Consider the following 22586-nt stretch of genomic DNA (forward strand, 5'->3'; position numbering starts at 1 on the left):
AAGATGTACAAGGGATAAAATGATGGACAGCTGTTCAAAGTTTAACTGACTTGTTTTTGAGATTTCGTCCCAAACATCTGTGCATGCCGAGTATCAGTTGGATGAAAACAGAAAACTGCCTACACATTTTATGCGATTGTATTTCAAGCACTCTAAGACGAAAGATTTGAAGGTTGATGATGGTGTTCCTTTATCTTTGAATTTTTATCAACAAATTCCCAGAAAACGCCAAATCTATTGAACTGGATGACATATTCCTTAATTTTTGTCTTCTGTGTTGCCTTGTGTTGGCTCCAAAAGATTTTTTGATGCATTAAGTAAAAAATACTTTTTCTTGTTTTACTAACAATCTTTTTAGTTGTTTAGTTAAGATATTGGTTTCACATATTGATCACAAGGTTAGATGTCAGTCACAATGAAATTGAATTGAATTCAATTTCTCTTTATGTTCTTTTCTTTATACATTTGGTTTAATTTAATGTAATTTATTTAATTTAATCTGATTAAACCATTAGTGACAGTAGATATGCAGCTCAGTGTGTATATTTTTCATGTCTTTTTACTGTCTTGTTCACTCGTTGGCCCTCCTGTCCCCTTTCTGAGTCCCTCATTCTTACTCTGACAGGCTTGGTTTTACTCTCCCTCCCTTTTCTCTCCTGATATAATTTTCTTCACTCTTTCTCTCTCTCTCTTGGCCTCTTTCTTGGTCTCTGTGTCACAAGAGGAGAGATGAAGAGGATTGGCCTCTGGTTTTAGCAGTAAGCCATCACTACCTGTGGGAGAGGGATCAGAGGAAGAAAGAGGCGAGGGTCTGAAATAGAAAGATGCAGTGATCATTATCTGATTCTTGTGTGTGTGTCTCTGTGTGTGATGGTGGTTGTGGTTATTCCAGGGCCTGTTCAGAGAGCCAGGGGAAGTGTGGGAGCAGCGATTGCGTTTTCCTGAGCTGTCTTTGCATCTGCAGACCTCTTACACACACCTGGAGGAGGCGCAGAATGAGCTACAACAACAGGAGTCTGTAAGACTCCACAGTGGCACACTGTGAGTCACACCTACACACAAAAGTAGACTATGAATGCAGTTTTGTGTAATTACACATAGATGAACATAAACCAGAAGTGTTTCTTTGAAGGCTTTTTCAAATTTTGGGATTCTTTCTGCCATGTACACCAAGGAATATATGCATGTGAACACATAAATGAGTGGACACATGTATACTGTATGCACACATCACAAACACGTTCATGCAACATTAAGTAGCAAATGGACACATCCTTATTATGAAAGCTAATGTTTGTGTGCCAGGGTATTATTTTAAAACTGTATTAGAGTGCAGGTTTATTATAAACAGTGTCACAGTCTCTCCCTGCTTTATTTCAAGGCTTGTATTAGTTTTAATTAGGAATTGTGCATGTGTATCTGTGGCTTTGTGTGTGTGTGCGTGTGTGTGTATCTGTGTGTGTGTGTGTCTTTGCTAGAACACTTGACTATAACCTCATTACCACTTACAGGCTAATCTACTCAGTTGTGTGTGTGTTTCTGTGTGAAGTACTCTTATTAACCCTGTGTTTGATCTGTCTCACACAATAATTTCCCTGACAACAGAACAAAAGACCACCCAGTTTTCTTGCCACTCTAGCCTTCTATATTTTGTCCCACTGTAATCAAAGGACTAAGTAGACATTTTTGTTGTTTCTGAGTTTGCTACATTTACAATTGCTAATCAGTGTTTGACATTTTAGTAAAGACTAACATGAGCTGAACTGCAACCTGTATGACCAATAACTTTGTCTTTTTGTTTTTTTCTTGCCATTCACCAACCAGAGGAACAGGAAGGATGCTCCACCATTTCTGTCACAGCAGCAATTCCTTTACTCAGCCAGCCTTTGCCAAGAGCTTCAGATAGGTGGGTTGAAAACTAAACACATACACTGTTGTTATTATTATTATTATTATTATTATTATTATTATTATTATTATTATTATTATTATACATTTAGATATCTAGTATAACTACTGCATGTAACTAAATTAAGTCATTGTTAGAGACCACACCAAGCCACCCTGATGATGAATGCTTCCTTACCTGCCTAGCCTCCACACACTGAATCCATCAACGTGTAAAGCCTACATGTATACCACCTTAACAAACCTGCATATGACTCATTTATACCAGACTGCTGTCACAGATGGTCAACATTGTTCATCAAAGACTTGGGAAGCAACTACTGCAGTTATACAAGACCATGTATAAATGTAGCTTTCTGCTTAACAAGGCTATTGTCATTTAAAAGTAATTGCTGTAATATTTTTGCTGGAGACAGAACATGATTGTGTGGGCAAAGATTCTTTTTTTTTCTTTAATGGTCACCTCATACTTATGCGACAATCTGCAATCTACAATCAAGAGTCAACAGTCAAGGAAGTTAAGTCTGGAATAGGTTTTCAGCAGGGATGCACGGTATTATCGGCACGTCATTGGTATGGGCTGATAAAAACTGGTTGGATTTACATGGACCGTCAGGGTGAAACAGTTCATCGAGGAGCTGCTATGTTCGGCTGCACAGATAGGAAACACTTCGGCTGACAGGATGTATCACTCTGTTTAGAAAAAAAAACTTCTTTTTAGTTTATAACGGTGGTTGGCAACCAGCGTATTAGGTGCATTACCACCACCTTCTGCTCCGGAGTGTGGACCAGAGATTAAATCCTACACATTAATCCTGTCTGTCTAATAAACTCAAAGAAAACTCTACTGCTCCATCCACTTGGCAGGTTCATTAAAGTTTTAACATTGAGCTCCTGAGCTCCAGTGTTCCTAAATTCTTCCTTCATATATTGTCTTTCTTTATCATACTTAGTACAATCTATGCTTGCATGCATAATAGTCTCGTCAGCTAGCTGGAAAAAAATATGTGCATATATCGGTATTGGCATTGGCAATCAGTCACAATGAGTTGGAAATATCGGCATATCGGATATCTGCAAAAAATACAATATCGTGCATTCCTAGTTTTCAGTAATCCTCTCCTTTTTTCATAGTTATTGTACAGTTATGATGTAAACCCATTCAAGCTGTGTCAGACCTGCGTTAAACCCAAGTCTGGAGCTGGATCATGAAGCCAGGTCAGACAACACCTCTCAGCTCATGCAGACTGATGGCAGTCATGGGTTTATCCTGGGGTTGCTTGGGTTTCGGTCTGAAAGGTATAACAGTATTCTCCCTCTAAAATATGAGAGGAAAAACAGAGAAGCAGTGCAGCCTAACCCTTTCAACTTGAGTTGCACAAATTTGTCAAAAGTGACAGCAATTTAATAAATCGCCGCTCTCCATCACACGCATATGCACACCCACCCACACACATGCACACAATTCCCAGTTATGCCCTCCACTGCCCCCTCTCCATGTATACGTAAATGAGGTGTATGCATGGGTGTGTGTGTGTGTGAGTATGTTAGAGAGAGAGTGTGTGTGCGTGGGCCCTGCGGTCTGGTCCAGGCATTAGGTAATTGACTGTGTCTTTGCTCAAGGCCTTTCATGGATCACCGTCCTTTATTAGCTCACTTCCCAGCACACACACATACATGCACACACACACAAAGTTCCCAGCAGCTCCACCCCAACCTCTTACCCCCCCACGAGCACCCAGACCCAATTGCCCGGAAACAAGGAGTGAAACAAGAGAGAGAGAGAGGAGCAAGGGAAGAAGGAGAGAGCAGCGACATGGGAATGAACTAACACGGCCCCAGGAAGTGGAGATAAATAAGAATGGAGAGTGAGTGGGCAGGTGAATGGGGTCTCCTGCAGCTGACAACATGGGCTGGGGGAATAGGATCTGCTTTGCTCAGTGCATCTATGCTGTATTTGTGAAATACAGAATGGACAACTTGTAGAGTATTTGTGTTTGAGCATGTGTGGTAAATGAAGATTTCCTCTGACCACAAATAAAGCAATCGGGGATAATTTAGCTCACCACTCTATTAGAAATATGTTGTCTCACCCTACATGCAGACATTTGCTAAAGCTGAAACGCATTGCAGGACGCAAATCAAAGCATCAGCTGTCACTGAACCCCATTTGCAATAACAAAAAACCCCCCAAAAAAACAACTTAACCTTGCATTGTTGCTTGCCTCTGTTTTGCATAATTTTGCTGTTTTGCTGCTTGCCCACCATAAAAAGAAAATGACATGTTTTTAAAATTTAAGTGGAGTGACAGTTTAACTACTTATTTTATGTGGGTTATAACAGGATGATACAATGGTATAGATGTTAACTCTTAACTGTTTCATGTCATTATGTCATTCTCCATGCACAATGGTGTGCATGTGCCTGTTGTTAGAGCATGAAATACAAGCAATATTGGGATCTGTCTGTATTTTCCAAAAACAAAGTCAAGAAAGATGGCAGCATTCCATGGGACAAGAACAGAAAAAGAATCACCTCTTATTTGACCAGTAGTCATACAATCAATAGGTTGACCAATCTGCTTATTTGAGAATAGTGGTATAGAAAGTATATAGAATAAAGACAATAGTGGTGGAACTTTGTCATTCTTGTTTGTTAAGTATCTTTCAGATGTGCTCCAAACATGAGATCCACTTATACAATTGTTTCAGAAACCAAATACATCCAAATCAACAAAAATCTTAACAACAACAAACTTTTCGATTGCTTCACTACAAAGCCCAACCTCTCCATATGAATCAATATTTTTCTTTCCTGACTAAAAGAATATCTATTGTGCGTTTGTGGGCGTCTGTGTGTGTGTGTGTGTGTGTGTGTGTGTGTGTGTATGTGTGTGTGTTTGAGCACACAACACAATTCTTTGTCATTTTATGTGTCTCCTTGATGGATGCTGTGAAATGACAGCAACCTACCTGCCAGTTGCCTAGACAATATGTATCTTATACACACTTGCACATGCACACACAAATGCATGTGTTCATGGACACAGTCACCACACACACACACACACACACACAAACACACACACACACAGCACATATGACGTACACTTACATACATACTGGCTAAACGTGACCTCCCTTTTCTCTGTGATAACATTGCTGCTGTTGCAGGATGTTGTTGAGGAGGATGATGAAGATAGCATTGCCTATCCTCAGCCCAGTCGCGTCATAATGCTGTCACTGAGAGCTCATCAGACCTCAAAATTTCCCCCTGTTCATCTCTCTGTCTGTCGCTTCATCTTTCTGTATCTCTCTCTACCTCTATTTACTCTCTCTCTTCTCTCGCTCTGTGGTAATTAGTGCGTTAGTCCTATCGTTGGCAGCACCCCCAGCTACAGCAGCAGCCAGCAGAGCTTCTTGTCACAGCTCAGAGGGCCAATGGAGTGGACAGCTTACCCTGGTACTCATCATCTTCATACCGTGCCGAGCCAGCCTCCCCCCAGCCACATTATCTAGCTGTGTTATCCAACCAGGCTCCTAATTATTTTCAAATCCTAGCCACAGCCCTATCACCCAGCCTCTGCCACATTACCTTGCCCTGCTTGTAATCATCACCTTAAGCCCTGCTTCAGCCCTCTACACAGCCTGAAGCCTCATCATTAACATAGCCCAGTTTTTCACTAGTTCCAGAGCACAGCTCTCTGGCTTGACCATCACAGCTCTTGGCAGTATGTACACAGCATCCCCAGTCCAAAGCAAGGCCTAGAAATAGCCCATGATGCCTGGACCTTTATTTACCTTAGCCATCTGTGTCACAGCAAGAAAGTCTATCAATGCAAATATGCCAGCCTACACCTCTCCAGGAACTCAATGGCCCAATCTTAGACCAAGGGGGGTTATGTAGTGGCTGCCCTTCTCGAGCTATGTGCCCTTGCCCTCACTGAACAGGTTCCCCACCAAAGATTCGCTTCTTAGACCTCAGACCCTCCTCTGCAGCTCTGTCCTTGATCCATTCACACTTTATTCTGTTGTCTAACTCTCTTGAAGCACCACATTTAAACACCAGCCTGAAATTTTGAACTCTCATTGAGAATTGCAGCTCTGTCTTTGCTGCTTATGTGTAATACCCTTGTCATACCAACACTGTGATGCTGCTTAAACTTGCATTTGTGGTCAACCTTAATGGGTCATGCGAGTCTCACTGTGCAGTCTGTAGACTGTCTCCAGTTGCTCAGGTAGGGGTCTATCATACAGTCTTCAGCCAGATGTAGCTGGTGGATGCTGCTTTGAATGCCAGTGTATGGCAAACATTGCATGTCATTGAGGTTGCATTGGTAGTGTCGAGTGGCTTTGTTTATTTGGCCAGATAAACCTAGGGGCCAACACAGCGCAGACATGAGTTGTTACAGCAAGTCTTTGCTGTTTCACTACTCCATCTACAGTTCTTCAATTCAGTAGGAAATACAGCCATGCAGGCTGATGTGGAAATAAAGCCAAGTGCCCAAAAGATTTGAGCGAAGAGTCATGAAGGGATAGGAATGAGACAGACTGCTTAAGAACATGTCCAAACCAGTTATTGTTTTAGGTTAAAGGAGCGATGACCAGGGGAGTTGACACTTATCTTGGTGCGAACCTCTATTAGCAGATGTTCCCTATACTCAAATTTGGATATATTTTGTGGGTTGCACTAGATATAAATTTGAGAGTAGTTTTTCCAAAACCATAATTATTTGTGCTATTTAATGACAACAAACATGTCATGTCTAGCACAGTGGAAAGAGAAGTCATCCTGACATAAATTATTACTGCTGCAATTAATGTCAAAGATATCAGTGACACACCAAACTGGAGTAAAATCTGCATGCACAAACCTTCCAATACATGAAATTCTGCTATTATCAGAAATATAATTTCCAAAAAGTGGTTTGTGTGTGTTATCAGATATTGTCCTCCTCTTTCACATACACCAACATCCTGTCATGTAGAAAAAATACTGCTGTTACCTAGCTCAAACTGTTTGTGTGTGGTCTCTGCTGTTTTGTACAAAAGCATTATAATATTGTTGTAACACATACTAAATGGCTGGATAAGACAGTAGAGTCACCATTTGCACTCAAACATGGCAGGACTATGAATTATCTTGTCACGAAAAAAGGCTACCGTTTTGTGAGTGAACAGTGCCTTAAACCTCTGAAAATTGGAAACTTTAATACAACCAACGATATAATGTTCATCGTAAGATGAAATACTAAAATATTTTTTTTAGCTTCTGCACCAATTAAAAGCACCAGCAATGAGTAATTTCAAATGCAGACATGGGAAAGCCCTCTCTGTCTATGCTAATTTTGGCTAATGTTATTAGCCATGTCACCAGCGGTACTGCCTGTAACCATAGAGGATAGCTAATTAGGAGGCTACGTGCTAATCAAGTACACTACAGTGAGTGGTCACGTCTGTGTCTGTCTGCGCTCCAAGCATTTCCTTCCCCTCACATTAGACTGGCACCCATCACAACTTTGAAAAGCTAACGTCTGATCAGAACCAACACACACTGATACACACCAGATCACACTTTTCCACAGGCAAAGAGACATATATGCATACACATAAATACATGAATATACACAGACCGTTGCCGATAGCCTGACCACATATACACTTAATGTTGCCCCATAATCCTTGTTACCGCCACTTGCCACAACACACGCTCAAACACACACCCCTCTCCCCTACCACCCCCAACAGAGACACACACCATAGTCTCCTCCCAGCTACTCTGCAGTGTGGCTTTATTATTGTCATTATTTTATTGTGGGTGCAAAGCTTCAGGCAACGAGGACAGAAAAAGTCTGTCCACACACACACGCACACACACACTGGCTCGCTCTTAATGGCCTCAGCCATAATGTATCACCATGATGCATACAACTGATGTATGAGGGATCTTTTTAATGGGAACAATATTCATTAGCAATTAATATCTAAACTGAAATAGGCCACAAGTACAGACAATGGAATTAGGTGGGGCAGTAGCAGAGGCAGCATATGCTTGAACTTCTATACGTCCACCTTTTATGTGTGTCTGACTGTGTATGTATTTTCTGTGTTATCATGTCGATCCATCTATCCAATTCTGTTGCATTAGTGTCCAGGTTACTGCGGTGAAAAAGAAGGAACGCTAATTCTCCATAACGATTTTACGGCGTGTATAAAACTCTGCAGCCCCTTCATTTGCACAGCCATAAAACATTCCCCCTGCCACACTCCTTCCTACTCAGGACCTCAGATTTATCAATTAACCCAACACTTCGCTTCCATTATAGTGGCATTTTGCACTGCGAGGCCTGCATACAGAGTAACGATGAGGGCCGAGTGCATGCAGCATGATTTTAAATAGACAGTCTCAATTAAATGATTAGCGATCATATTTTGGCCTGACTTAAGAGAATGAATGACTTTAATATTTATGTTCAAAGCTGTTGGACCCGACTTGACCAGATTAACTCGGGTTAGTTCAGGCCAATTTTTTTAACTTAATTGTATGAATTTGTGTCAAGCTCCTGTTCAAAACTAATAAATAAAATTTGTGTTGGCAATTTATCATTAAAGAATACTCATTATGTCTGGCTTTGTTGTCCATAACCCAACACAATGACTGAAGTACTACAATTCAGCAGGAAATGATGCAGTTTAGAAGTACCATATTAAAGAGTGAGAAAGAAAGAACATTGCAATTATAGTGAAATCTATCTTTACAAAAATCTTTTTTGTCTATTTGTGGTTGACTTAACACAACCAACAAGACAGCACAACTACTAGCATAGTTATGTGCAGTGTAACAGCTTTATTATGATGCATTAAAATACAGAGATGACTCTTTCAGTGCTCAAAGAATACTTATTCATTTTTTTTTGCAATGTGCTATCGGTCTGAATGCATGCAGCAAATTGGATTTGTAACATGATTAACACAAATTAATTGTATTGTTAGCATAAATGCGTGGTCATTACAAAAAAGGTATTATTTCTGGAAACAGCAATAATAAGCCCAATTTAAATGAGATCAATAAGCTATATTTAACTAATACTTACTCAGTATTTGTTAGCATTAGTTTCAGCCTGACAAAAAAATGAAAATGGAAATACCTAATGTATAAAATGCAGTGTCATCATGATTATTTTGAGGCAAAGTCAGGATTTAGATATTTAGATAGTTTCCTCTCCATGTGTACATGGATGTAAGGAGAAAGCAAGCAGGGAAGCAGGATAAGGATGTCTGCGCTTTAATGGACCGCCTGTCCCTGTGCGGATATGCTCCACTGAACCATACTGTATGTAGTGTGGTATAATCACTGCCTATCTCTATCTCTATCTCCTGCCATCACTCTTTCTTTCCCTTGCTGTCTTGTTTATTTGCACACTTGTTCGTCTCTTTCTCTGTCTTCTTCATCTGCGGTACCTCGATGCAACTTTTTTTCTGACCCCCCACAACCCTCCACCCCTTCTTCACAAAGTATGTGTGGTGGGTGTGTGTGTGTGCTATCAAATAGCTGAGTGCACAATACACACACACAGACCTACTTGAGGAACATGACAGCCCTCTCATACAGAAGTATGTTGGTGATAGAAGTCAACCCTGGCTGTGAAATGCAAATGGATTGTGATGAAGCTACCGTGTAGATGCACACACAGAATACAGCAGACAGGATACATAGACTTACATCTTTTCGTTGTCCAGAAAGCTTAAGAATACATTTTCTAATAGCAGGTAGAGGATGTTTTTTGAGTCTCTTATGTTGCCTGTTTCCTCCTACATTTTACGTGTTCTGTTTCTCCTGAGGAATCCTGTTCCATTGTTTTACTCTAAACTGACTTCTCACAGATGAAAGAAAATGGTGGACTTCCAGTAGTCTTTTGGTGTGCATATGTGAAAGCATGTGTCATTGTGTGTGGGAAACTAGTCTTTCCAATGTGTTTGTGTTATATATACTTTGTTTCGTATACTTGGTGAGCAGCCTGGTGTATACAATATGTGAAAGCCACACCTTTTCCTATGCCATTAGATGGTTGATAAATGTGTGTGTGCGTGTGTGTGTGTGTGTGTTTGTGTGTGTCTTATTGCAGGCTCATATGCTCACTAGCCAGCACAGGGAGCGTGTGTGGGGGGTTGGGGTGGCAGTTGAATCTGGAAAGGGAAGCAATCACAAACACTTAAACCTGCAAATGGCCTTGATGTCCTGTGCTAAGCAGCCTGTGTTGACTGATGAGCCTGTTAACCCTGGCTGAAACAACTCCAGCACAGGGGATTAGACAGCCACGCTGGTCCTGGCTGTTCCTGGCCCATTTTGCATGGGAATTGTGCATATTTAATCTAAGGTGTGCCGAGGTGCAAAGACAAGCCCCCCTCTTCTCCGTTTCTCATTATAGATGTGTAATAGCACCCCGAGGCTGGGGGCCTTAATTCACCAGCCCCAGCCCCAGTCTTAATCTCAGCCCCCACCTTCCCCCAGTGCATACTCTCAACCTAAATCAAAGTCCTAGTCCCAGCCCTCTTCCCAAGCTGTGTCTCTCCAAGTCCTTTCCTTCTATATGTCTTATGGCATCAATATGTGTCAACCAAAGTGCTTGACAGTTTGTTGAACAGTGTCCGTTACCCCCTCCCTCCTTATGACATCGGAATTACGTGTGACAGTTTTTTGAATGGCTGTGAGCAGTCGAACCATGTTGGGTAGGTGCAATAGTTGTAAAAAGTTGTTTACCCTAATGATGTGTTGGAGGTGTGCTGGTTTGCAGAAAACACACTAAGACCATGTCCACACTAAGCTGGCTAAATTTGTAAACACATCTTATTCTCTCCGTTTGGCCCTCTGTCCAGACTAAAACTGCGTTTTTCTCCCCCGAAAATGAAGCCTCTCCAAAACGGCTTCCAGAGTAAATCTGAAAATGCTGGCTTGATGTTGTAGTGTGTACAGGGAAAACATAGCTTTGTAGGAATGCTGTCATATCAGTGACAAAACAGATGGTGGCAGTAGCATGGCATTTCAATGGAAAAGGAAGAAGAAGAAACACAACAACAATAATTACAATGGCAGACGGCTTCATGCGAGTGTTGTTCACTTTATTGTCCACTTTGATAGCTATCTAGCATCTTTCTCTCACTTTAATTGTTGTAATCTGCTTGCAATAAACAAAATGTCAGGCAGCCGCTATGGAAACAGAAATGGTATACCGTCTTTTCTCCGCTGGTATTCTGTGGCTGACTTGCTTCTCCGTCCTCCATGCATGCCCAGTCGGAGGAGAATTACCTGTTTTGGTGTTTTAATGTGGACGGAGGTATTTGTATAAACAAGCTGAAACTCCTGCAGTGGAGGCATGTTGTTTTTGCTTGAAAATGGCATTTCAGAACTTAGCCGGCTTAATATTGATGTAGTCGAAGCCACATTCAGACAGACTTTAGATCTGCGTTAACAAATGCAGCCCTCGCTTTCACTTGAATGGGAGAAGTCCGCTGGCACTGCAGGGGTGCCAACACAGGGGGCTCTGGCAAAACAATGCAGGGTCATCCAGCAGAAAAGCTGAACCAGCCACCAACTTTTGCTGCAACACAACGCAACATCATCCAGCAAAGTGCGGCATTGGCCAATCAAACACATGCAAGCGCACAGTCCTGGTGGATTACTTTATGGTTTGAATGCTGTATTTCTTCTCTTTATGTTGAAATCATCTCGACAAATGATGAAATAGTTACCATTGTGATCACTTTCCAGACCTGTGAGTATTGCAAACCATTTTGCAGTGTTTTGGTTTCTGATAAGCCTTTAAATGCATTAATCCATTACTCCAACCAGACTCCATACCAACTTCCTGTATCGTATTTCATTGTCTAAGAAAGTTTTTCAAGTTATTTTATTTGATTCAGGTGAGGTCAACATTTTTAATGGCTCATGTGTGAGACTGTTTTCTTCCTTATTACTGAAAAATCCTTTTTGTGACTGTGACCAGACACCAACTGTAGTGGCTTACTCTTTTGGTAGTTTTGTCCTCCAATGGACTTGCTGTTGCTTTGTGTTTAAACGGTTTCTGTCTCTGTTTCTGCATGTTGAATTAGTTGAGAATTCTGCATCCGTTCCCTGATTAATGCGATTGAGTGTCAATGACAAGTGCTCTCTGAAGCATCTATCCATCTAATTTCATCTATCATGCCATCTCTCTCTCTCTCTCTACTCTCATCCCCCTCTAATCTGGCCAACACTTCTATCTGCGGGACAGAACAATTAATGTGTCTTCTCGTTTACTCACTCACACTTACCCTTATCTTTTCCTTTTTCCCTCCTCCTTTCCTTCATATTCCTCTTCAGACGATGCATTTTCTCATGCATTTCTCATGCCTCATATTACTACCTTGTGAGTAAAACGCACGTGTGGAGCGAGTGTCTGTGTGCATGTACATAGTTTCAAGAGGGACCCCATGCTGTGTGTGTAATTTCTTGTTTGTACATGGCTCCAAACATCTTTGGCCACTGCAGAGAGGGGGAGAGATATATAGAGAGGTTGAACAAGACAAAAAAAGATTGAGAGAAAAGGAAAGAGAGGGGGTAGAGGGGAAAAAACAGGATGATAACAAAAGCAGCTCGGATTTCACAGACGCATATTTCATCAATCATGTGAATAAGTCGTGGTGATTATGCATGGCGGTGGCAGGCAGAGGGGGGGCTGATTACCATACACCATAAAGGCTGCTTTCTTATCTCACACACACTGATTAGTTTCTGTCTGCAGATAGCCTCTCACTCTTCGCTCTTTCTTACACACACACACACAGACACTCATGGGGTGCGTCTGTCGCTGGCATATACACACATGCATTTGTGCACATGCAAACTCATACACATACACACACATTCGCTGCTTACATTCTAGGTAAATGGAACTTACCGGGTGGCAGTAGGCCAACCCCGCGAGCCAGATGAGAATAGTTCACAGAGCCTCTTGTAGCTAACTGGTTTTTACTTAATCAAGACTCAGAATAATCAGAATATTCTTCCAAAGACTGGAAAAATCATGGGAACAATTCCCACAAAAATGTACGTTAGAGGTGCATTGGAATTCTAAAAGCAGGAAGAGTCAGGGTGGTTAAAAACTGCTTGTTGGAATTTGAGCATTTTGTTGTAAGATGTCAAAGTAAGGTCAATATCAGCACATTACTCACATGATTAGACATGTTTCTAGGCCTATGTGCCAGTAAACTGCTGTGGAAACTGGGTAACTAAAAAGGTGAAGCATGGTTTTTACAGTAGGCATTTTACTGTACAACTTGTACATTGTCTACTTCTGCTTTATGTAACTTTTTTGGTGGACTCAGATCAAAAGGAAGTTGAAATAAAAGCGGAATCCTGGCCTTTACATGACACAGAATGAGAGAAAGAGAGACGGGAGGAGGATGAGGAGGTGAGGCTGGGGCAAAATTAGCTACGTATGAAAGGCCTCGCTTTGTGTCTCCACAAGGGAATTAGAAATTACTCTTTTCTCTTGTGCTCCCCTCTCTCTCACGCTCTGATATATAATGTAAACTCATTTGGTAACCAGGCTAGAGCTGCGTTGCGCTGTCTGAGTGCCTGCATGTGAGAAGTGTGCCTGGGACGCATTAGGGCCTCCTGACAGGGGCCTGGGTGAAATAAGTGAAATTAATGGAGCTCCTTTCATGTCGGACAAGGCCGCGGCACCCCTTTCACGCCGCGTACAGTCACAGAAAAGTCAATACTTTTTTATTACTCCTCGCTTGCCCTACATTCCCCGCTACAAGTGCTCTGCTCACTAATTGGTTTCAGTTTGCAGAGAAAGAGAGAGAGAGAAAAGGGAGAGAAAGAGAGGGAGGGGACTCCATCCCAAAGAACACTGAAGCAAATAAATCAATCTCATATTTTTTCTCTTGGCTGTCTTTTTTCATTGAGTAACATCATGGCAGAGAGAGGGAGAGATGAGAGAGAGAAATAGAGGAGAGAGGGAGAGGGTAAATGGTTGGTTAGAGCACGCCTGGTCCCCAGGGAGCATAATGATATCTGAGAGCCTGTTAATGGAGACGAGTGGTTAAAGTGGTCTGGGGCCCTGGCCATGTCACCCCTGGGGGTTTCTAACCAGCAACTTCACCTTTGTTGGCTGCTTACGCTCTGGGCTCAGAGGCACATCACCAAAAGAGGAGCATCTCACCAAAATACAATTTCTGGCAAATGCTTTGATAGAATTGCAGAAAAATGACATTCAGCTCAACTACTTGTGTTTGCAATATGTTGGAATCAACTTCATCAAAGCCTCTTTAGTGACGGTTTGCCCGATGTTACATTTTTCAAGCCTTATTGCACTGATGTCATCTTGTATGTAAAATATTTTCAGAATGTGCTGAATAATTAACACAGCTTTTTTTAGCTGAAATAAGAATGTTTTGCAGTCCATGCCCACATTTCTGTGTAGGTCTGCAAATATATGTGTGTATAAGTGTTTGTGCATGTGTGTGTGTGTGTACTGTATGTGTCCTGTCTGCCAGTATGTTGTTCACTGTTGTGCTAAACTTAAGTGGCAGTGGGGTTAGCCTCTTTCAGAAACAGCACAGCCACAAATTGATGTGACACTTTGAACCCCCACCCTCCTCCCCTCCCTCCCCGCCAGCCCACCACCTCCCACAAACACATACATACACACACACACACACACACACACACACACATACACATACACGCACACCAATCAGCCTCCAGTTAAAGGGAGATTCCACCAGTCTCGTTTTCTTTCTGCATCCCAGCTTTCACAGCTTTAGAGTGTGGACTAGGGTAGGTTTGCGGGGGTTACAGCATTGAGTGTGTGCGTATGTGTGTGAAGGAGCTGTCACAGAGGGCTGGCATCACCATCCAGTTTGCCATCTCTTCCTCAGCTTGACAAGTCCCTGCTCCCTACCCTGTGGCTAACACACACAGACACACACAAACGCAAACACACTGTCTCTCTGTCTCTGTCTCTCACTCCTCTGTCACACACGTATTATATGTGAAAACACCGCTCACAGACTTGCATGTACAGTATAAATGCATATAATGAATACATTTATATGCATACATACACACACACACACACACACACACACACCTATCCAGACGCACAGACAACCACATGCTGCGTATTACACAATGAATGTGTTGACAAAACACGCAGTGTTCTCTGGACACCCTGACAGTAAAACATCACATCTCATCATTGTTACTGAAAAATGTATCTTTCTATTTAAATTTAAACTAGTATTTACTTCTTTTTTGGTTTTGTGCAAGAGTCTCTATTTGTGTGGCTTCACCGTGTGATGGTGGTCATGTGTGTTTGTGTGCCAGTACGTAAGTATGTCCGTGTGTTTGTGTGTGTGTGTGAGTTCTCTTCTCGGCAGTTGTTGGTGTCAGATCGCAGAGGGGTTCTGTTTGTTACAAGGACAGGCTTGTCCCCGCCCCCAGGCGTCGGCAGTACGATGATTGTCATGACGATGGAGTGTGAGTGACAGGCGGGATCACATGTGGTACCCGGGGAGCAGGAAGCCCGAACCGCCCCAGTCCCTGACATTAGTTTGTCCTTCATCAAAACTTTACACTCGTTTATAACTACTCACTCGTTCTGTTGCAAAATCTCTCTCGTTTACGTTTTTTACCATCTGTCTTTCTCATGTACTGATCTCTGTTTCTCTTTTATTTCTGTCTCTGTCTCTATCTCTCTCATTTACATTTCATTTAATACTGTCATATCTCCATTTATGTTTCTCTCCTCGTTTCTCTTTCTCTCATTTACTTCTCAGTCTTTTGCTCACTCTGTTACTCCGGTGCCAAGCTCAATATATATATATATTTTTCTAGGCATCACAGCAATCATTCAGTAGTCTAAGTGTTCTGTTAAGAGGGCCAACTGGAGAACAGGTTGTATTATTTCACACCTACATACACACACACGCACACAGCAGCAACTAACGTATGCCTCGGCAGGTTTTTTTGTTTCGTCAAGACGTATGTGTTGATGCAAGCTTATGCCTGTGTGTATGTTTGTATGTGTGTACACAATTGCATGTGTATGCGTGTGTTTTGGTGAGAGAGCGTGAGCTTTTTGTGCATCACAGCAGAAAAGGAGGTCAGGTTTGCATGGAGACTCGGGCATTCATCATTAGCCTGCTGCCGCTGCCGGTAATGTTGCCCGTTACAGCCGTGATTAAGAGCCCCGCTTAGTTCCAGCAGCCGGTGCAGACACACAAACACACACGCACATGTGTGGTATCAACTACTGCTCCGGTAATCTGTAGTTTTATAGAAAACTCTCTCTCTTACACCATCACCCAGTTCAGTGTGCATTCATGTGAGTGTGTGTGTCTGTTGTTTGGGGGCTGTGCTGTACATGGTCTCTAACTCGAGCAGGCTTCAGGGTCTGGTGAGAAACCTGTCATAGTCACTCATGAAAAGAGCAAGTCACCACTCTCTCCACACACACACACACACACACACACACACACACACACACACACACACACACACACACACACACACACAGTGTTTCTTTGAGTCATGATGGATGGATGTACACATTTACCTTCATTTATGAATGTTCTTCTCCCATGAGAACATAAGATGCCATCATACCACACCACATCACATTGCATTCTGACAGTTCTAATTGAAATGGCATCAATCTGTTTGCTGCTTAAATATATATCTGCATTTATGGATGATATGTAGCGAATGATTTATCATTTATTATGTATCTAGATGAAATCCAGCAGGTGAGATGCTCAACCCCAGACAAAATAAATTCTTGTCTATAACAGACAGAGTCCACTTTTCCTGTTGCATAGATCATCCCCTAATTGTCTTAGGCTTGTGATTGGTTTGCACATGAGAAATTTTTTAATTAATCTCAAAAAGGAGTTGACACATTTTAAGTGGGTGACCACTGGTGTTTGGTTTTTAACATTTTTTAGAGTTAGAGAACAAATCTTTTAACTTAACCAATGTTAAAAAATGTAATGTCCCGTTTTTTTTTCTCCATTCCTCCGCCTCTTTTCCTCCTCTGCCTTGCCTCTCCTCCCCTCCAGCCGTTCAAGACAATGCTCACCACCTGCAACGACTTTGATAAGTTTGCTCGTCTGTACTCCAAGGCAGGCAACATTGTGCAAAACACCTTCTTGGCCTGAGCAAATGAAGAGAAGTACAAATAAAGAAAGATTGCTTTAAACGACTGTGTTGATTGAACTTTTTTATTAATTTCAATGCCTGATACGTTCATGTTCACTTTATGTTCTTTTCTTCCTTTGAGTCTGTAAGCTCAGTGTTGTCAGCCAAGTTAGGGTTCACCTCATGTATCTTGCAGCTTTTTGCTCAAAGAAACACTTCTCAGTGCTCTGCTGCCTGATGTGCCAGCTGTGTCATCCAGGATGTGTGTGACTGAGTGTGCAACCCTATAATCTTACTTGTGGATTTATAGACATGCAAAACATGTTGAGCAGCAGTGAACTATCCTGGTGGTAATTCCAATCTGGTGACCCACTCTAAGAGACAGTCTGTGTGCCTTCAGGCAGTCATAGTGGCAGCAATGCACAACGTTCTGACATGCAATTCACCAACAGCCACCGCATACTGTATATTAACACACATATTACATCACAATGTACAGAATATAATCAGAATGAACTGTTGGCTGCTTGTTGTGTCTCAAATCTGTTGTACCTTGCACAGGAGTAGTTTCAGCTGCATTTTTCAGTTGTCCCTCTCATGCACGGGATAGATATGCTTCTATTTTAATCAATACAGCTCAAAATCAAAATTGATGCTAAATAATTATCTGTCGATCACGTAATCGATTAAACAACTAATCATTTCAGCTCTAAGAAAATAACTTCCACAGACGTACATCATCCTCCATTTTTTCTGAAACCTTTTGAAAGATGTATTTTAAATTAGAGTATAAAATATTTAGACTAGCACTGAACTTTACTTTTACTTTTACTTTTACTTCTACGTCTGATAAAGAAGACTTCACATGACACCTCTTCGTCTAAGGCCCTGAGGCAGAACTTCCTCACCTAGTTGTCTGTTCTGATGGTGAAGTAAAAAGTGAGTTCAGAGTCTCTACTCCCCATCACTGTCTGTCTCTAGCGCAGGCACAGACACCATTACAGAAGACACAAAATTCTTGTCGCTATTGTAATTCTCCACCGCTAACTTCTATGTCTCCATTCCTCCCACCACCCATGGGTGTAGATTTCAAGATTTCAATATCAAGGTGTTGCTGGATTGTCCCTACCAATATTTTTACCGATTTCAAACAATCTAGCTGTTTTAACTCCACGTAATGTTCATGGTAAGATCTCTGCAGAGTTGCCAGGTTTGTGTGTTTTCTGCATAAAAGTACGCTATTATGATAAAGAGTGAAACAGCAGGATATGTGGGATGCTTGACCTGATGATCTGGCAACCCTCAACTTCAAGCTGTAGACATTGTTGACTAGCAGCAGTTGACTGGCAGCAGCAGTAGTGGAGTTGGTAAGGTGGAGAATCTGAAGTGTTTAGCATTTATAGTTAAAATGCTCCAAACATCACAGAATTGAAAACAACTTCACTGGACAAAACTAAGATGATTTGATATTATATTTAATTTCAGGTGTTAGGTGTTGTTAGTTAATTTGTGATTATTTCTCAGACATGCTGTTTAATTAAACAACTTTATTACTGTTGGTGAAAATTCCTCCCAAAAGCAAATTAAGACATCTGGTCCTTTTTAAAGAAAAGCCAAAGTGTCAGTAACAGTTGAGCTTAGTTAATAAGAAGGTTCTGTAATCAATCCAAATATTAATCTTTGGAATTAGTGGGAGAAATATTTACTATTTAATGCCATCTCTCCCCTTTTCCATGAATGGATCAAGAGTTATTATTCCATATGTCATTAAGACATGAACATTATTTATAAGCTAAATTAGCCACAGCTTGTCCAACTGATCTGTTTGTGACTGTCAGGCATCAATTTATGAAAATCCTGTCAGCAGCAGCCTGAGCAGCACAGAGACACACAGACAGGTGAGCTGCAGCCACTCAGGTGAGCTCTGATGTCATAGTGAAATATCTAACCATAAGCTCAGGAGCTGAATGAAAAATAATACAAATAGAAGCTTTTAGATGATTTAAAGATAAGTTTGAGCATCACTGCGCATCTGTCATGAGACTCTTGAGTTGTGTCGTCCAAATCCACAAACTGAACTGGACAGAATCTCAGGTGAGGCTTGAAAACCTTTACAGCAGCGAGTTTGTATAAACAAAGCAGCACATTACCTACAGGTTTCTATACATTTATTTTATTGTAATATTTATTGGGACAGTCTATCATATATTATTTTAAAATATTAATTTTGGTCTCAGATTTGTAGTTAGGTAGTCTATCAATAAAATAAAATTTAAAAATCAGAGAAAGTCCAGTTTCAGGCAAGTCAGCAAGTGCGTGTTCCGTAAAGTTAACATTTTGCAGAGTCAGGGTCTTTATGTGTGTGCACATATGTGCCTATGAAGGAGAAAAAAGTGATAGAGAGCAAGTACATATACACACTTATTTTAGCCGTCTGACAAAAATGTCCCTATCAAAGTTAAAACCAAACCTATGCCCTTGCCACCACCTACTTTTCCTTTCTTTCCTCTCTCTCTCTGTCTCTTCACTCTACTCTCCCTCTCCTCCATGTTGCAGGCATTCCCCCGGGCCTGTGCTATAAGGCATGGAAGACGAGCAGAGACAGAGCATTTAGTAATGGCTTCTTAATGGGCTTGTCGACAGCCACATTAGAGCGCACAGGCAGCGGGCGAGGCTGGGCAACGATATGCCAAGCCAGATGCCATGCCAGCTGTGGCACTCCGCTCTCTCACTCACACTCTCATTTGTAATCACATTTCTCATACGGATGGACGTCATGTGCGTAAAGGAGAGAAAGCATGTCCCCTCCCAGTTCCTGTCAGTAAAATCTTTTCATCTGCTCTCCTGTGTGTTTCCTCTTCTGTGTGTTTCAACCTGGTTTTACTGTTCTGTTGGTTTTAAGCAGAAACAGGACTGTTTTTATAGTGTTTACATGGCAACCCTGTAGCCTAGGAATTACGTTTATATACTAATATTACATTGCTTTAACAAATGTAATTGCTGTTTAGACTATGCAATGATTTTTTGAATAAGTTAAGCGCTAAATTTACATGTCACTCTGTAGTTGTGGGGAGGGGGTCGAGGTGCTTCAGGTCACTGTGGACTTTTTTTCTGTATTAAACCAAGACCATGATCTTTTCCAAACGTTAACAATTGCAGGTAATTATTATCCGGAAAACCAGCAACATCACTAAAAAGAAGTGCAATGGGGAAAGACACGTATCAATATAATTTGAAACACTTCATTTAAAGGAAAACGAAAAGGGAGCACACATTGTCGGTAATAATCTGTCATTGGATACAATTAATATGCTCACCCAGCCATTAAATTGGCCAGGCCGATATATTGATAGGTGGTTATTAGGTTATCACAGATGTGTTGGTATCTGCGTATATGTTGATTGATAACTATCAAGAAATTTGAGGTAGTTTAGAAACAATGTCATCATTACATTCTAGCACAGAGCACTGACAAGTTTATTTTTAATGATAAAATGTACCACTCAGCTCATATCTTTGTCACAACTGTTTAAGAAATGTATTTAATTAAGGGATTGTTTGATTATTCTACTGTATATTAAAAATGAGTGTTTCTCTATAACATTATTACATATTCATGATTAAAAAAACAACATCAAAGTTTAAAAAACATCTTAGGTATCATTTTATAAGAGTTTAACAGTGAAAAATTCATCAAGACTTTGTGGGTGTGGTTTTAGCCAAACACACTGAACATTTTTCACCTAAATTATGAAGTATCTGTGGTATTGCAGGGCTGGGTTTCAAAGGACATTAAGGACATGAAAAAAAGAAATGAGGAACACAAGCATGGAAAAAGAAAGGAGAGAGGACAAAAGGAAGGAAGCAAAATGTAGAAAGGTGAGAGAGGAGAGACTAAGGAAGGGTATGAGTTTAGGAAGTAAATGAATAAGAGGGCACTGCAGGAGGGAAAGAAGGAAGAGTATGATAAAGTAAGGGGAAAGGGATGACAGAGAGAGGGAGGAGTGATTAAATGAATAGATGGATGATTGAATCAATTAATAAATGTTAATGTGCTACAGTGTAACCAGGGACTGACGTGTCATTGCCAAAGGTCTTATAGGTCTCCAGTAGGGGGAGCCATGTGTCGGTGACTCCAGTCTGTGTCAAAGACCTTCATCAGTACAATAATGTGTGTGTGCACGTGTGTGTGCCGCCAAAGACTGAATAGTCAGAAGGTGGTTCTTTGTTTCCCCATCTGATCTGATCTCATTGCCACCAAACCAAATTTTCCTGCATCAGCGATGATCAAGTGTGATGTGGATGCATAGAGAATAAAGTATGTGTGTGTTTTTGTGCCTCAGTGTGTGCAAAGCCGTGCATGTGTATGTTTGTGTGTGTGTGTGTGTGTTCATGTATTGGCAGCTGATAGCATTTTAGGAGTTGAAGCCTATATACAGACTGGCGGCCCTCTACGCTGTATCGACAGCTGCCAATTGTCACTCCAATGACTGACAGTTCTGTATTGATGGACGGGACCTGCTGACAGAGAGATGGAGGACAAAACAAAAGGAAACCGAGCACTGATGGTGGAGAGGGTCAGAAGAGAGAGTATAGAGAGGGAGAAACAAGGCTGGGGGAATACGCTGACTGGGACCTGTGAAACTTTCTCAAGGTCATGGTAAGGAAAGAAAAGAGGAAAGGAGTGGGAAGAAAAGTTTCAATCCTGGGTCTGGATCACTTCACATTCACCTCTATCATGAGAGTATCCCCCTGCCCCCTGTTATGCATGTGTCACAATTGTTTAGCCACCAAGGATTCACTCATCCAATCTGTGGACACACATGTATATTCACATTTTTACGTAAAGGAATTATTTTCACTGAATCAGAGACCATGTACACATTAATTGTTAGACATAATAGTACTGCCACATGATTGAAGTAAACCTAAAAATACTAGGGGTCATGAAAGTTGACAGCAAGTCAAGCTGCATTACATTACCTTCATTTGACGGACACTTTTGTCCAAAGCGACTTACAATGGGCCTTTTTTCATATTGACTTATGATAGTACAGGTGTTACTAATAAGATTAATAATGGCTCTGTACTGTTCAAGTGTCCCAGTAAGTCATGACAGCGAGCCAGCATGCACCACACCAGGACCCTGAAACTGAATCAGCTAAATGGAATTCAATTCAATTCAGCCATTATTAATTTTATTAAGTACTCCTGTGCTTTTCCTATAATGTCCCCTATGAAAAAGGCCAATGAGTGCATTCAACCTCCAAATATGTAGTTAGTTTCCAAAAAACAGCTGAGAGTGGGTTCAGTGCTACAGTACAACTACTGAGAGCTTTTGTTGTTGTTGTTGTTTTAGATGTTAGCCAGGGCTTCTGTGGCATGTTTAGGTGTAGTCTGAACAGGTGGGTTTTCAGTCTGCTGCTGAAGATAAGACAGAGACTGTGCTGTGCTGGCATTAGTGCGGAGTTCAGCCCACCACTGTAGAGCCA

General features: G+C 41.3%; 1 protein-coding gene across 2 annotated transcripts in view; it reads left to right on the top strand.

The window, feature by feature from the left end:
* The window catches only part of spata17 (spermatogenesis associated 17), a 40154-nt gene extending 22999 nt beyond the window's left edge, over positions 1-17155 (top strand). The window contains exons 8-11 of one of the 2 annotated variants that reach the window (XR_010928718.1): positions 893-1041; positions 1825-1906; positions 3043-3126; positions 17016-17155. Coding sequence is in view for 1 of the 2 variants with exons in the window: in XM_067592742.1 (XP_067448843.1) it covers positions 893-1041; positions 1825-1906 (231 nt within the window). In the remaining variant the exon portion in view is untranslated. The remainder of the gene's footprint in view (positions 1-892; positions 1042-1824; positions 1907-3042; positions 3127-17015) is intronic. The other variant, XM_067592742.1, reaches the window with a different exon arrangement.
* The last annotated feature ends 5431 nt before the right edge of the window (positions 17156-22586 follow it).

Source organism: Thunnus thynnus, chromosome 1 (genome assembly GCF_963924715.1).
Source record: "Thunnus thynnus chromosome 1, fThuThy2.1, whole genome shotgun sequence".
Classification (NCBI taxonomy): domain Eukaryota; kingdom Metazoa; phylum Chordata; class Actinopteri; order Scombriformes; family Scombridae; genus Thunnus; species Thunnus thynnus.